The sequence below is a fragment of the Haliotis asinina genome, chromosome 12 (genome assembly GCF_037392515.1).
Source record: "Haliotis asinina isolate JCU_RB_2024 chromosome 12, JCU_Hal_asi_v2, whole genome shotgun sequence".
NCBI classification, from domain to species: Eukaryota; Metazoa; Mollusca; class Gastropoda; order Lepetellida; family Haliotidae; genus Haliotis; species Haliotis asinina.
Window position 1 is genome coordinate 35,166,118 of NC_090291.1, and position 16,604 is coordinate 35,182,721.

Consider the following 16,604-nt stretch of genomic DNA (forward strand, 5'->3'; position numbering starts at 1 on the left):
CAATCACTCCCTCACTAGCGTAATTCACTCCCTCACCAACACCATTCACTCCCTCACTAACACCATTCACTTTTGCAACAATACCATTCACTCCCTCACCAACACCATTCGCTCCCTCACCAACACCAATCGCTCCCTCACCAACACCATTCGCTCCCTCACTAACACACCATTTACTGACTGAGTTGTGAGTGGCATGCACACAGTCAAATACAACAATGGTACAACTGGGTCAGTACAAGACCTTGAGATCCCCAACTATGCCCTGACAGTCGCTATATGTGTCAGGCATGCTTGAACCCTTGCATGGATATGTTTTATATTGATTTCTTATGGGTTAATAACATATTGATGTGGCCAGTCCAGGTCTTGTAGTCTTGTCAGGGGCTGCCATATTGATCACAATGTCCACCTTATTCACCTTGACATGAAACAAACAATAACTGCAGCCCATAATATAACAGCTTTCATGCTGGATGCTCTTTAGTTCAGTACCGTATTTCCTGTATTTTCCCCCCGCCTTCCATTGTACACTCCATCCTCTGATGTCAGGTCATTTAACTCATCTGTTAAGGTGTGAAGTGTCAAAACTGGCACTTCAAGACAATATGTCCAGTCTGAATCATTACAACAGGAGATAAGATTGTTCTCAGAAGAAGGGACAATTTTGCACAGTGACTGGTGACTTTGAAGTGATTGACAGTGGAAAAACTGTTATGTAGTCTTTTTCAGTTTGCCAAGGACTGTCAAAATTGGGATGACGAGTAGGCTCACTGTCAAAATTGGGATGACGAGTAGGCTCACTGTCAAAATTGGGATGACGAGTAGGTTCACTAGCAAAGTTGTGACGACCGGTAAGCTCACTGTCAAAATTGGGACAACCAGTAGGTTCACTTTGAAAATTGGGATGACCAGTAGGTTCACTGTCAAAACTGACTGGCTAGGTCAATGACAAGTGTGAAATTTCATTGTCACAATTAGGACTAAACCTTAGCTCTGTTCAACCCCCCACCCCCAGAAATCTCAAAACAACATTTTCTTATCATATACACTGTTACATTTTTCATTGAATACTGATGGTTTTCTGCAAATATACCCATGGTACAACTGTAGGGTTTGGGACGCTAGTGACAGCATTCAACAGAAAAGATGCTATTCCTCTGTTAGGTCTGTGATGATCGGGATTAGAATTGGTTTTCAGCAGCCTGTGCTTCCCACTAGAGGCAGCTGATGGGATCAGGTGGTTGGCTTGCTGAGTTATATGACATGCTTAGGATATCCCAAGGTGTAGATGGATGCTCATGCTGTTGATCACTGGATTGTCTTGTCCAGATTTGACTGCAGCTGGACTACTACTGAGTGGGCGTTTCAAAAACAACAAGACAAGTAGGCTTCAGATAGATATTTCAACTTTTTTGAGAAAATTTAACAGATACCAGGGTGTCTGTTAGAGGATATATGGTAGTGTGGTTGCCATAATATGACCATTTCTGATAATTGCTTCTCTTTATTTTGAATTGATTTGTCAAGTTTAACAGGTAAATGATTGGAACTCTCAGGGAAACTGTTATTGATGACTTTCTGTCTCACATTATTATCCAAGATAATGTATCTCCATTCAATTACAATAAATACTGAGGATTCTTTCTTTACCTATTTTTAGAAGCAATGTCACCATCACCAAATCTCTATTGCTTATATGCTTGGAACTGCACTTAAAACATTGTGATGGGGGAATAATTCTGGGATAATTAGTTCACTACATAAGTCAGCCCTGGTGAAGGCCGTTATCTTCTTTTGCAGTAATTTAATGAAGTCACATTTTTTTACTCCACTTTTTGCCCTTTAACTTGAATTCCTAGTCTATTATAAGGCGTCTTCAATTTCTGTTGTAATATGAATGCTGGATGGATAGAACAGTTGGATGACGGATAGATGGTTGTGAATTTGATGGTGACAGGCCTTTAATTTTCAGTAAATATATAGAATTAGTATCATTTAGAAGGGTTAGATGGGCAATAATTTGCCAAGACACAATGAATGCTGGATGGACAAAACAGTTTTGGGTGATGGGTCAGATGGTTGTGAATTTGATGGTGACAGGCCTTTAATTTTCAGTAAAGATATTGAATTAGTATCATTTAGAAGGGTTAGATGGGCAATAATTTGCCAAGACACAATGAATGCTGGATGGACAAAACAGTTTTGGGTGATGGGTCAGATGGTTGTGAATTTGATGGGGACAGACTGTTCATTTTCAGTAATGATATAGAATTAGTATCATCTAAAAAATAATGAATCAAGGGTCAAATATAAAAAATTGAATCGAGTTCTGGGTGGATCAGAGTGACTACACTGTGTTGAAAGCATTTCTCATGTCGCTATTAGGGCTGAAACAATTCACCCAGAACTCGATTTGATTTTTTATATTTGACCCTTGATTCATTTTCTATTCTAACCTGGCATCATCCAATCACTTTTCTAGTTATTCCAGTGCTTGAAACTGCTCAATTTGGAGTTGAAGTTACATTTAGGCTGCATGGAAGTAATTTAAACAGGTATTCAAATATTGATTCGTAATAGTGATAATGGTTATCGAAAACTAAGGTGTTAGATTTGATTTTCAATGACTCAAACCAAATTGTAGCAACCTTAGACCCCATACCATGGTATTGCTGAAATAGTGCCAAAAGTCGTGGACCAACTCGTTAGAACATTGTCCATTGGTTTTGTCCATTGTTATCTTCCTGCAATGCATGTACAGTGATAATTGAAATAATTTTGTACTGAAGATAAAGATCCCAAGACATGGACTGAAAAATACTCAAGGTTAGATAGTCGAGGTGAGAAATGTCTCTTGTGTTGGTGTAGATATTCACAACAGGTACGAACCAAAGGTAGAGAGTGAGTGAGTTTGGATTTATGCAACTTTTAGCAATATTCCAGCAATATCACTTTGGGTTCACACTAGAAATATGCTTCACACATTGTACCCATGTGGGGAATTTAACATGGGTCTTCAGCATGATGAGGAAACACTTTAACCACTTGGCTATACCACCTCCCCCTGAGGTATTGTTTCAAGCATGTCCAGCAGGGTTCAGGATTTTTAGAAATAGATATTTAACCAACCTCAGCTTATTCGCTTATGCCCTTGTGATTATCTAAAATTTTTCCTTTCCCTTGTCAGGAGGGGCCCGTCACTTCAGTACCTCCTCTGGCCGTCAGCAGCAGCAGCAAGATGGTGACAAGGATGACAAGGACGACAAGGACAAGAAAAATGGTGAGACTGACACCTTTGTTGCAATGGCACACAGTCCACAATTTATCCAATATTACACCATGTTTGTCACAAAATGCCAACTTGTTCCCAGTATTACACAGTGCCTACTTTCATTGTTGCAAGGTTACATACTTTCTCCTACTATTACATGATGCCTACTTTTAGTGTGGCAGGGATACATACTTTCTCCCAGTATTACATGGAGCCAGTACTTCCTCCCAGTATTACATGACGCCTACTTGCTCCCTGTATTACATGGCGCCTACTTGCTCCCACTATTACATGATGCACACTTTCTCCCACTATTACATGATGCCTACTTGCTCCCAATATTACATGCTACCTACTCTCTGCTTCTATTACATAATGCTTACTTTCTCCCAGTTTTACGTGATGCCTACTTTCTCCCAGTTTTATGTGATGCCTTCTTTCTCCCAGTATTAGGTGATGATTACTTTCTCCCAGTATTACATGATGCCTACTTGCTCCCAATATTACATGCTACCTATTCTACGCCAGTATTACATAATGCTTACTTTCTCCCAGTTTTACATGATGCCTACTTTCTCCCAGTTTTACGTGTTGCCTTCTCTCTCCCAGTATTACGTGATGATTACCTTCTTAATTGCCTGCAGTGTTACATGCGTTCACATTTTCCCCCACATTACACCATGTTTGTTACATAATGTCATGATGATTAATTTCTCTTGGTATTACATGAATACCTGCTTTCTGTGAGTTTTGCACAAAGCCATATTTCTCTCAGTGTAACACTGGACACTGTCTCATCATTACCCTGTATTTAGACAGGATTCAAGCATGATGCAGCAGCTGTATCCATTCTGGTCCTCTTGTCAGGTATTTGTCTCGTAACATGACCCCAGCTCTTGGCAGACGCACATTCACAGATGAGCATCCTTACTCACACAAAACATGGCTGCTGTTCCAGTGTTTACAATATTCTATTTTGCTAGTTGGTCATCCGAGCCTACTGAGGCCTGCAGGTTATAACATCTACACACCCTGAATGAATCCCTAATGGCAAAGTGCTGAAATACCAGGAGGAAAAACTGTAAACTATCATGACATGAGGATCTTGGATGATTCCTAAGCATTAATAAGAAAGAGAAAAAAAGGGGAATGATTCCAGTTGGATAAAAGACAGATAACTTACTGAAAACCACAAGGGCCTGCAAATATTTGAAACTGCCGGACCGATATAATAGCAACTGGCCCTGGGCCTCCAGGCCGGCAATTATTTCGAATGCTGCTGTGCTGTGCTGTGCACCATCCAGTTACCTTTAATTAGTAAGAAGTGGCATTCATGCAGTACTCGCCATCTCACTTAACATAATTGTGATAATGTAATATTTTCAATTGTGCCTTCATTGCATTGGCTTGTTAAGTCATTTATTGTGAGCTCTCACATTAAACATGCGTTATGTGTCTTCCTGTGTCATATCAATTGGGTGAAAAATCTTCAGTGTGAAAAAGGAAGCTGGAGTACCTGCCCAATGTCCATATCCATTTTACCCTTGGCGATGAAGGTGGACATTGCTACTTTAATGGTGCAGCACACATGAACTCACATTGTGAATATTTCATCCGAAGAGAACTGTTTGTACTTGGTTGTATGCTGATGAGTATTACCATGGCTGATCAATACATGCTGTGATGTTTTGCTTGTTTGTGTCAATGATTGGGAATTAACGAACCAGGTTGTTAAATGACCACACCTGAGAGTGGCTGATGTTGGCAGTAATCCACTTGTCAAAGGATTACAATATCAATGTTACTAGGTCTCCTGAACATTATTGCACTGGTTTTGTTCTCAGGCTGGCAAGACCAGTCATGATGATGATAGGGGCAGTGGGCGGTCTAGTGGTTAAAGCATTCGCTTATCGTGCCAAAGGCCTGGGTTCGAGTCCCCATATTGTACCCACATTGTACCCATATTTCAGGTGTCCGTGATATTGCTGGAATATTGCTAACAGCATAGGACCATACTCACTCAAGATGATGTTGATGCTGATGATGTCATGAAAGGCTTTCATATGAATATATGATTATTGCCAGTGGACTCACCTCTCAAGGACTATATTTTTGAGAGCTGTCACTTGTAACACCTTGCAATTACAACATGTTTTTCAGTTGGCACATATGACAAGGACTTAACTAGTGTAAGTAGGCTCAACCTGACAAGGACCAACAGCACTATCATTTTTAGTTGGGTCACCTTGCACCGACACTACTTTTTCAAGTAGGCACATCTGATGAAGACAATACTATTATTTTGAGTAGACCCTTTTGCAAGGAAAACACTACTGTTGTCTGCTGGCATGCATGACACCGACAACGTTATTATCATCAGTAGGCACACCTAACAAAGACAGTACTAGTGTCAGTAGGCACAACTGACAATAAATATGTCTAATATTATTCTCAACTGTTGGTTGGCACACCTCAGAAGGATGACATTTTTTTCTACCGGCACATCTGACAAGCACAATACTAAGAGAAACACCTTTGTTGTCAGTAGGCACACCCAACAAGGACAACACTAGCGTCATCTGGCACAATGGACAATAGATATTATTATTGTTTTTTGTTGCTAAGCACACCTCAGCAGGCACATCTTCCAAGGACAACACACGTACGAGTACAGCACCTTTGTTGTCAGTAGGCACACCCAAAGACAGCAAAGACAGTATTAGTGTTAGCAGGCACACCCAGCAAAGACAGTATTAGTGTAAGTCACACCCAGCAAAGACAGTATTAGTGTCAGTAGGCACACCCAGCAAAGACAGTGTTAGTGTTAGCAGGCATATCCAGCAAAGACAGTATTAGTGTCACTCACACCCAGCAAATATAGTATTAGTGTTAGTAGGCATACCCAGTGAAGACAGTACTAGTGTCAGTAGGCACACCCAGCAAAGATAGTTTAGTGTTAGTAGGCAAACCCAGCAAAGACAGTATTAGTGTAAGTCACACCCAGCAAAGACAGTATTAGTGTCAGTAGGCACACCCAGCAAAGACAGTATTAGTGTTAGTAGGCAAACACAACATAGACAGCATTAGTGTAAGACACACTCAGCAAAGACAGTATTAGTGTCAGTAGGCACACCCAGCAAAGACAGTGTTAGTGTTAGCAGGCATATCCAGCAAAGACAGTATTAGTGTCACTCATACCCAGCAAAGATAGTATTAGTGTTAGTAGGCATACCCAGTGAAGACAGTACTAGTGTCAGTAGGCACACCCAGCAAAGATAGTTTAGTGTTAGTAGGCAAACCCAGCAAAGACAGTATTAGTGTAAGTCACACCCAGCAAAGACAGTATTAGTGTCAGTAGGCACACCCAGCAAAGACAGTATTAGTGTCAGCAGGCAAACACAACAAAGACAGTATTAGTGTAAGTCACACTCAGCAAAGACAGTATTAGTGTCAGTAGGCACACCCAGCAAAGACAGTGTTAGTGTTAGTAGGCATACCCAGCAAAGACAGTGTTAGTAGGCAAACCCAACATAGACAGTATAAGTGTCAGTTTTCTGTACCCAGCTCACTTTACTGCCAGTAAACGGTTTGTCAAATTATTACTGTTTACCACTTACAGAGAAAGATAAGCTTCCGCCACTGCCACGACTGCTCATCTGGTTCTGGTTGGCGGTGACGGTGTACACTGCGATGCGCATGACGCAGGAACAAGACACCAACTACTACAGATACATCTCTTGGAATGAGTTCTACCATGACATGCTGGCCAAAGGGGAGGTAACTCCAAGTTATGGCTTATTTTCTTGTTGTATATTAACATAGTTAAGCTGAATTTTGAAGACCAAAAACAGGGGTCTGTAGAAGGGGTTGGGTTATCTATGGGAAACACTTTTTTCATTTTTATTTAGGGGATACAAACACCACATTGAATCACTTTACATGCATGAACAGAAGAGAGCAAGACTTTGTCAGTAAAGATGTCAAATTTGCAATTAAATGTCACTAGAAAAGATTATTTAGCAATTCAGTTCTGATTTGGTTTTACTAGGTGCAGTCTTACATGCAGGGATTAAGGTTACCGTGGGCAAATATATGATATTCAGTGCCATAGTCGGTGGCAGCTAGGCCCCTCATTGCGGTGGATAGACCAATGTATGAAACATAACATTTTGACACTGATTTTAAGGGTCAGGTTAGAGGGTTGGCTTATCTGTGAGATTGGCTTATCTACTGTAATGTATCGTATATCATTGTTATTGAAGTCTGCAGCAGATCAGACAGTAAGTTTGGGTAAGTCAGGAAATCTCCCCAGTGTGATGCCATTTTCACTCTTGCAGAAACGTTTGGACCTAGCAGGGTTAAATTCTATCCATGATTTGTTACTGATGCTTGTATAAAAGAAAAAAACCTGTCAGTTGAAGGAGTGTTTGTTCAATGTTTTTCAGAATGTTGTATTGTGACTAGGATTGATGAAGTAGACATTGTGTTATATAGAACAGTGTTGACACATTGCATATGTTTGATATTGATTTTACTGGAGAGGCAGTGGGGCAGTGTAGTGGTAAAAGCATTCACTTGTCATGCTAAAACCTATATTCGATTCTTGACATAGGTACAATGTGTAAATCCATTTCTGGTGTCCCCTGCTATGATGTTGCTTGAGTAATGCTAAAAGACTGCCTGCCCACACACCTTCTCGTCCTCTTGCTCCCTCAATCATTCACTCAAGATATAGCTAAGTATGGTTAAAAACTACAAAACTTTGTCCGCCCTACTGATTTAACCTTCTCTGAAATATCAGGATAAAACACCTGATGTTTTGTCCACAGGTGGTGTAGTATTTAAAACGTGTGTTAAAGAGGTGACAAACTTTATGTTGGGCTGTGATTAGGAAAATATTTTCTAATTTCTATGAGGTTATTTTTGACACAGAACATATGTTAACTCCTGACTCTTTATGAATGGCTGGTTTCATGTATTTGTATGTCATGACGTCATTTGAAGTGTAGACAGAATAGTGACCTAGTCAGCAATAGCATGTGGGTCCTATAATCTGTTTGTGGTGAAAACATATCGATGAATTTCACTTTAAACGAAATAGTAAGTCAAGTAAAGTGGAATTTTTTTTTTTACAATTACTAGTCCTCATTACTTTACCTTGCTATTTGAACTTTAAAATCTCAGAATTATATTCAACTTAAGATGAAAATTGTTTCAAGTTACAGTTACTGATTTGTATTACAAAGAGGTTAAATACATTAAGTCCTGGGCAGTGTGATCTTATGGACGCCCAGTTCCTAATCAGTAGGCACCTCATCCACATACCCACGTTCTCCATCTAGGAACCCTGACATATTGGTTTGTAAGATATCAGCGTTAATATATTTTGTGTTTATGGAGATTTATGGTGTGCACTTTGAGTATATTGGATCATTTATTTAAAACTGTACAAACCAGTTGATGTTGCCATAGATGCAATGAAGTCAGTCTATAATTAATCCTTCATGTTCTTGAAACCGAGTATCTGATGACGGACATGGAATTGTGTTCCCTTTTTCTTGTCTTCCATATCCAATAGTTCATCCTTGATTGATAATATGATTTAAAAATAAATCAACTTCTTTATTTCAAGAGTATTTTCTTCTAATGAAATTACCCTTAGTCAAAACCTGATTACATCGTTATTCGTTTTCTTCAGCCTATTCTCATGCCATTCAATTATTCTGAGATAAGGCAGTTATTTAAGTAGATCTTCGTTATAGGTAACAAGGCAGTTGGTTTTGAATCTCTAGGTCCACATGTGATGTGAGACCTAAGTCGGCAGAAAGGCTGATCTCCTGAACACCTCGGAGCTGCCCTTTGCAATAGCTACCCATGGACACCAACCGATCAGTCATTTGCTGTGACAGGCCGTAACTCTTCAGTTGAAACAAACGCTACATCATCTCTGGAACAAAACAAATTACTAGCAGGATACACCAGATCCAAGATTAATGCTACCTCACTTTGTCCAGCAATTTATCAGCACCCAGATGCTAGGCATGATTACAGGTTATAAGTTGTTGCAGTTCTTGCCAGCATATGGCTGGTCAGTGAATATTAATATCTGTGCTTATGGATGCCTGTCACAGGTGATGATGGAGTATAACAGGTCAATATTCCCTGGAAATATTCTCCCTGCCTCTGTCTGTAATTAATGGAGAATGGAGTAGCTAAGGCTGCCAGGTTTCAACATTGATGTTTGATTGTGATGAAGCTGTGGTCCATTAGTCAAGGTTGGCATTCTGAGGGTGGGCGGGTTGTTCGTGAGGCCGCAGAGTTGATGAAACAAGGTTTTAGAATAAGATGTAATGCTTCATGGGTCCTCTTGTGTGGGAAAAAGTGATTCCCAATATCTGTGGAAATAATCCATATGATATTATTGTCCTTCCTTTCTGTTTCAAAGAGATTACAAAATAATTTCCTGAGTATTTCTGTATTTTTTATACTGTTAGATAAAGTCCTCTTTGTTTATCAGATATTTCTTTTTCATTTATAATTTACTTTGAGTATTTTTTTATCAATTCATTAGCATGATCAGTGCAATATATTAATACTATAGCAGTTTCATGTATGTTAATAAATCATTTTAAATAATTTGAATTAAGTATATTTCAAATATTGCAAAAATCAAGAAAATCTAAAACCTCCCATTTCTAAGGGTCATTCTTAATGGATGACAAGGTCTTTGATATGTTATGGTGCAATTTTTCAAAACAGATTCTATGAGTAGGAAGAGATCTCCAGGATCCTGTCAGCTGTTACTGGTCAGTGGTCAGACTTGGTGATTTGGTTTATTGTGTTTCATTGTCCTTAAGGGGTGGTTGGATAGCCCAGCAGTTAAAGCACTAGCTTGACCTGCCAAAGACTCTGGTTTGATTTCCCACATGGGTATAGTATGTGAAGCTCATTTCTGGTATCCCTGCCGTGATGATGCTAGAATTTGCTAAAAGGAAGACTCACTCACTCACTCATTCACTCACTCACTGTCCCTTGAGGCATTGGTCATTGATACTGATATCAATCTTTTGATTGCCTCACTTTAAGTAAACTTGGTCTCAGTGTATTTTGTTACACTCCACCACTGAGTCTAACAAAACTTGGTAGAAGGTCATGTCAGGTAACCTTTGAGCTACTTAAAATAATCCAATCAAACGCAGGACGGTTAAATAGATTTAACCAATCAGACAATGGCTACTATTTAGGGATCGGAGGGACTTTCAAAATATTCATGTTACCGACACAGATCTCTCCACGGACAAAAATCTGTATATAACACAGTTATTTGACCAGCTTTATATACGCTTTTGAGGTTCTGTTGACATGGTTACCACTAGCCAATATTTCCGCAAGATGACATCCTTGAATATTGCCAAAAACACTATTTTCAGGGACTGTTTACTCACCGTTATCATGGTTGTAACGTGTGCCGTGTACATCACCCGGAAGGGATCGTACACTAAATAGCATTCGGAATTGTTCGGGTACGAACCTTTTCGAGATAAAAAGTTCAAAAGGTATGTGCGAATGTCCACTTTCACGATTTGGTAAGCTGTGTTCTGACTGGTCAATCTCAAAGGTTACCTGACGCGACCTCCCATAAGGTTTTGTTAGACTCAGTGGTGGAATGTAACGAAAAGTATTGAGGATAAGTTTACTTAGACTGTTGATTGCCTGTTCAGGACTTATTGTTTACAAGCAGCTGTTATGGATGGGCTATTGCTGAAATATTGCTGAGTTTTGCATGAAGCAAGAAACTGATTGCTGCTTGAAACACTTCCATGTAGAGGAAGTGACATCACTGTTGTCATTCTCACGATTTATATGTCTGAACTATGGCAACGCTACTGTTTCAGGTTTAAATAGGGTTTAACCTCACCACAAGAGAGGATTTAGGCTTTTAGCAGTAGTCCAGCAATATCATGACAGGGTACACCAGAAATGGGCTTCACACATTGTACTCATGTGGGGAATTGAACCCGGCCCAGTCAAGCGAGCACTTTAACCACAAGGCTGCCCCACTGCCTTCTCCCTCATGGGCTTCACGAGTTGTATCCTAGACTGATGCTAAATCTCTGAATATATATAAGTTTAATGGAAGCAAATGCTTCCTTTCTTTTCAAATGGTAAAGGAAATAAGTGAGATGGGAGATTCAGAACCTGAGGAAATCTAGACTTTCTTCCTTCCTTTGCTCTAGCATCACAGAAAGGGAAGGGCATAAAGAAAAATAAGGTGGTTTCATTGACTGTGGGACAGACTAATTTTACCCACCCCCACATGGGAATCAAACTCACGTCTTTGGCATGATGTGTAAACACTTTCACCACTAGCCTACCCACTAGCCCTTGACTTACGATGACAAAGTGCAAGTCTGAATTTTTCTATATTGGAAAAGATATTGTCTGATAAGGGTTGGTGGGGTAGCCTAGTGGTTAAAACCTTCGCCTGTCACGCCGAAGACCCGGGTTCAGTTCCCCACATGGGCACAATGTGTGAAGCCCATTTTCTGGTGTCCCCCGCTGTGAATATTGCTAAAAGTGGTGTAAAACTGAACTCATTCACTCACTATTGTCTGATAAATAGTTTGATTTACAAGAACAAATAGCATGCACTTACTAACATCTCTATATGCATCAATAAGGGCCTGTCTGCCACAGTGAGCCATCATTTCATGATATCACTGACATACTGTTCACAAAGTATTTTCCATGCCCACTGAGAGGAGTACCCTGAATGAGTGCTTTCATGTTTGTTCTGGATAATGGACAAAGTTTGCTGTGTTGTGTGTGGAGATTTATCATGAATCTCTAGCAAGCCATACGCAGCTTCACAATGATGCTTTTGAGACGTGTCCTCATCCCTGATAGTGTATTAAGTCACTATCCAAATGATGAATCACTGACACATTTCAAAAATCATATGGATAAATATCAAAGTTTGAATTTGAGGCGTGATATGACATTAATTTTTTTTTCGATCTGCTTTGATGTATGAGGGTTTTTCTGTATGGAATTACTGAAGTTGCTCTCAGATCATGTTTCGACTGTTTGCGTTAAATGTCATAGCTTTCGTGGTGTGTGAGATGTACTTGTACAATTTATTGACTGCTGATAGCACTAGCTGAGTATTGTTAGACTAATGCCACTTAACTCTTGTCATCCATCTTGCCAGGTCGCTAGTATGTCAAACAAATTCCTTGCCAAACAAGTTATGGGAATATTTTTCCCCCAAAAGTGATATCCTCTAAAACTATTTAGTAATAGCTTTAAGAAAATCAAGTTTTCTATTAATTTTGACGGCTTCATGACTTCTGTTAGAGAGTCAGGTTTAGGGTTAATGCTAGGTTTAAGGGCAATGTCAGATGTTTGAACACTGCCATTGTATGCTACACTACAAGGACCTGCTGTTCATCATACTTTCAGTTTTTTCTAGTAAAGGAGTAATTTCCTTTTGTCATCTTGTTTCAATTCCACGTATTTGTTTGGTCCTGAATAGCTCAGAAAAAACATGGAAATTTGTAAATGTGTAATAAATGAATGAATTTTCAATAATATGGAAGGCTTGGTAAGATAATGGATTTAGTAAGATAATGGCCCCATTCAGACATCCTGGGAAAAAATATGAATCTGAACCATGCTTAAGCTGTACAAATACAAGTACATGTATGTTGTATTTATACGTGGACAAGTCAGAATCATTTGACACTAGAGCAAAAAATTGCAGATGGTGACTGTTTTGCATTAACAGTTGCCAACATTTCATTGACAATTTCTACGATGGAATGGTTCACTGTTGTATGTTACTGAAGAGGTTTCTATCTAAACGGACAATTTTGTTCTTCAGAATTCAACTTGCATGAACATTGGTTCTGAGTATTGCAACATTGTTTCAGTATGTTGCCAAGAAGAATTAGTAAAAGATACTTTAGTGGAAATTACTAAAAATATGTCAAAGACGTCTTTCAGAAGTTTTAAACTCCAGCATGCAAATGCTGTAAAGGAAAATCTCCAACGCTTTGTTCTCAAGCACAGTAGAAAGATAAACACACATTTATTTGGACATGCAGAGAGACAGTTTTTCATCTTCAAGTCTGGCCATGTCAATTTGTTATCATATGACAAAAAAGAGTGTTCTTTTACTTCTTTTAAATATCATATATTGTAATGCAACAAGATGAACACTTAAATTATTTTGGCTTCATATGTTTCAAATATTATATCAGTTGTGGGAACTAAATAGTTTGAAGAGACTTCTTCTAGAGGACGTTACTTAATGTGTCTGGTGAGCTTGACCCTGGTCAGTTATTACAAGTAGTTATATGGCCATATGGTCCACTTAACTATCTCGCATTTCCTGGATATCTAGAAGTTTGGATAAAATCCTGCTGGCTGGCTTTGCTTTTATCTTGGGATGTCAGGTTGTGGCTTTCTTGTAGTTTAGTGCTGATAGCTAGGTTGATATTGTAATAACAGTGTTTAACTGTGCTTCTGGTGGCCAGTTTCACACTGGAGATGGCAGTAATGGGTGAGCCAGTTTTCTTAGATGCAGAGTTGTCTACCTTGGCCTGAAACAGTGACCAACTTTAAACCTCACTCCTTTACTCACTCACTCATTCACTCACACACTTTCTCACTCTTTTTCTCTTTCTTTCTCTTTCTCTCTCACTCACTGTCCCTTGAGGCATTGGTCGTTGATGCTGATATCAATCTTCTGATTGCCTGTTCCAGACTTTTTGTTTACAAGCGGCTGTTATGGATGGGCTATTGCTGAAATATTGCCGAGTGTTTTATGAAGCAAGAAACTGATTCCTGCTGAAACACTCACTCACTCAACTTTCTTATTATAATAATATGTATATTTATCCATCCGTTGTAAGCACACCCAAAGAACTTCATTGACAGCATGATAGTCTGGTATTTGCCAGAAATATATGTCACAAACTCAAGGATAATGAACATCCAACATGCTTCTTATCATTTATAATGTTAAAAAGGTATTATCAATGTCAGTGAAGAGGAACATGAGATACTTAATTGCAAGTGTTTATTATCAAGACATGGATGTGCCATATTAAGTGAGGAATCTAGTCTTTCTAATTGTTGAGTCACTGAACCAAAGCTTTCAACCTGTTGACACGTAATAATAAAGTGCTCTACTTGTTGACATACTTCTATTCCAGAAGCCTGGTGGCACACTTCAAAACAAACACATTTCTATTCTTGTGTGTAAAAGCTGTCCATGTTTTGACATCATAAATCAGAGTGGTGTGTAATGTTGCGTCATCTTTGATAGGGCAACACGCCACTTTCCCTGAAGGTACACTGACTCATGGTGTGAGAGTGCAGGGGTAAACCTAGGAATTTTTGGGTGGGCCAGTGCCCCACCTGGTTAAATTTAGGTGGGCCTAATGCTTCATAAGAGGGTAGATCGAGTGCCCCATCAGGTTCATTTTCAGTGGGGCCTATTTAGATTTTGGTGCTTGAAGTTTTCAGCTACTTGTGTTTACCAACTTTGTATGTTTCAATAAGCTTGTAATTTTTTTCTGAGACATGATCATTTAAAACATGACTAAAAACTGAAACAAAAGTTACCAAATGAAAGATTTTAGAAATATACCCTGTCATTGACTGAAATATTCCAACAACCAGTCAGGGAAATTATCCCTTGTGCCTTTGTGATGGACGATAACAACATTTATTGCATCATTTAGTTTACTTAGGCTGCACTTGCATTTTTGGGATGTTGCGTTATCAGATATTGTGTGTCCACAGGACACAACCCAAGTTTGTGTCAGTGGCAGTTCATATATTGATGTGGAAATGCCACAGAAACGCATTCCAGGTTTATCCCAGAGAGTGTGACGACTGTCTCAATGGTCTGGCAGAGATGAAGGTTGTGGATTTTGTCCCCAGTCACCTGTACCAGGCCAAACAATGTTAGAAAGGCATTACTTTGTAAGCTCCTTTGGCACTTGGCATTAATTGGATGATGCAAGGACTGGTATGCTAGGATTCAATATTCAGAGTAGGGTATTCATGTTTACAGTGTGGAAGGGAGTACAGTGCATAGCACCATTAAAACCAACTAGTGTGTACGTGCACATGCAAACCCATGATCTTCAGCAAACATGCTTGTCGTAAGAAAAGATTGGGTGGTCATTGATTCCCAGTTGAACAGATCACTTCTACAAGCATGGGCATTCTTCAGTCAGTTCATGACTTTGTCGTTAAAAACTGAAGCAATTTTTATTCACGTAGAAAGGCTAAATGCAAAATTATAATTTTCCTCAGATACCAGTTAATTTTAAAAAATACTGAATTTATATTGTATTTGTGCAACTGCACATTATGTTAACACTATCTTCAACAACATATACTAACTTTACTTATTACTTGCAGAGGCAGAGGCATGTCTATGCAAGTGTTATGATCTACAACACACGGGTAACCATGTTAACACACACACGCACATACACATTTCTATGCAAGTGTTATGATCTACAACACACAGGGGTATCCATGTTAACACACAAACACACACACACTATGCAAGTGTTATGATCTACAACACACAGAGGTAACCATGTTAACACACACACACACTATGCAAGTGTTATGATCTACAACACACAGGGGTATCCATGTTAACATACAAACACACACACACACTATGCAAGTGTTATGATCTACAACACACAGAGGTAACCATGTTAACACACACACACTATGCAAGTGTTATGATCTACAACACACAGAGGTAACCATGTTAACACACACACACACACACACATACACACACAAAAAGTGTTATGATCTACAACACACAGAGGTAACCATGTTAACACATACACACACACACACACACACATACACACACAAAAAGTGTTATGATCTACAACACACAGAGGTAACCATGTTAACACACACACACACAAGTGATCTACAACACACAGGGGTAACCATGTTAACACACACACATACACACACACACACACACATACACACACAAAAAGTGTTATGATCTACAACACACAGAGGTAACCATGTTAACACACACACACATACACACACACACATACACACACAAAAAGTGTTATGATCTACAACACACAGAGGTAACCATGTTAACACACACACAAGTGATCTACAACACACAGGGGTAACCATGTTAACACACACACACACACACACAAGTGTTATGATCTACAACACAGGGGTAACCATGTTAACACACACACACACACACACAAGTGTTATGATCTACAACACACAGGGGTAACCATGTTAACAC

The 16,604-nt window shown here is 39.3% G+C and overlaps 1 protein-coding gene across 2 annotated transcripts in view; it reads left to right on the forward strand.

The window, feature by feature from the left end:
* Positions 1-16,604, forward strand: part of LOC137259059 (mitochondrial inner membrane m-AAA protease component paraplegin-like) — a 63,614-nt gene that overhangs the window by 33,314 nt on the left and 13,696 nt on the right. For both annotated transcript variants that reach the window (XM_067796769.1, XM_067796770.1), the window contains exons 3-4: positions 3,191-3,283; positions 6,894-7,051. In XM_067796769.1, the coding sequence (XP_067652870.1) occupies positions 3,191-3,283; positions 6,894-7,051 (251 nt within the window). The remainder of the gene's footprint in view (positions 1-3,190; positions 3,284-6,893; positions 7,052-16,604) is intronic.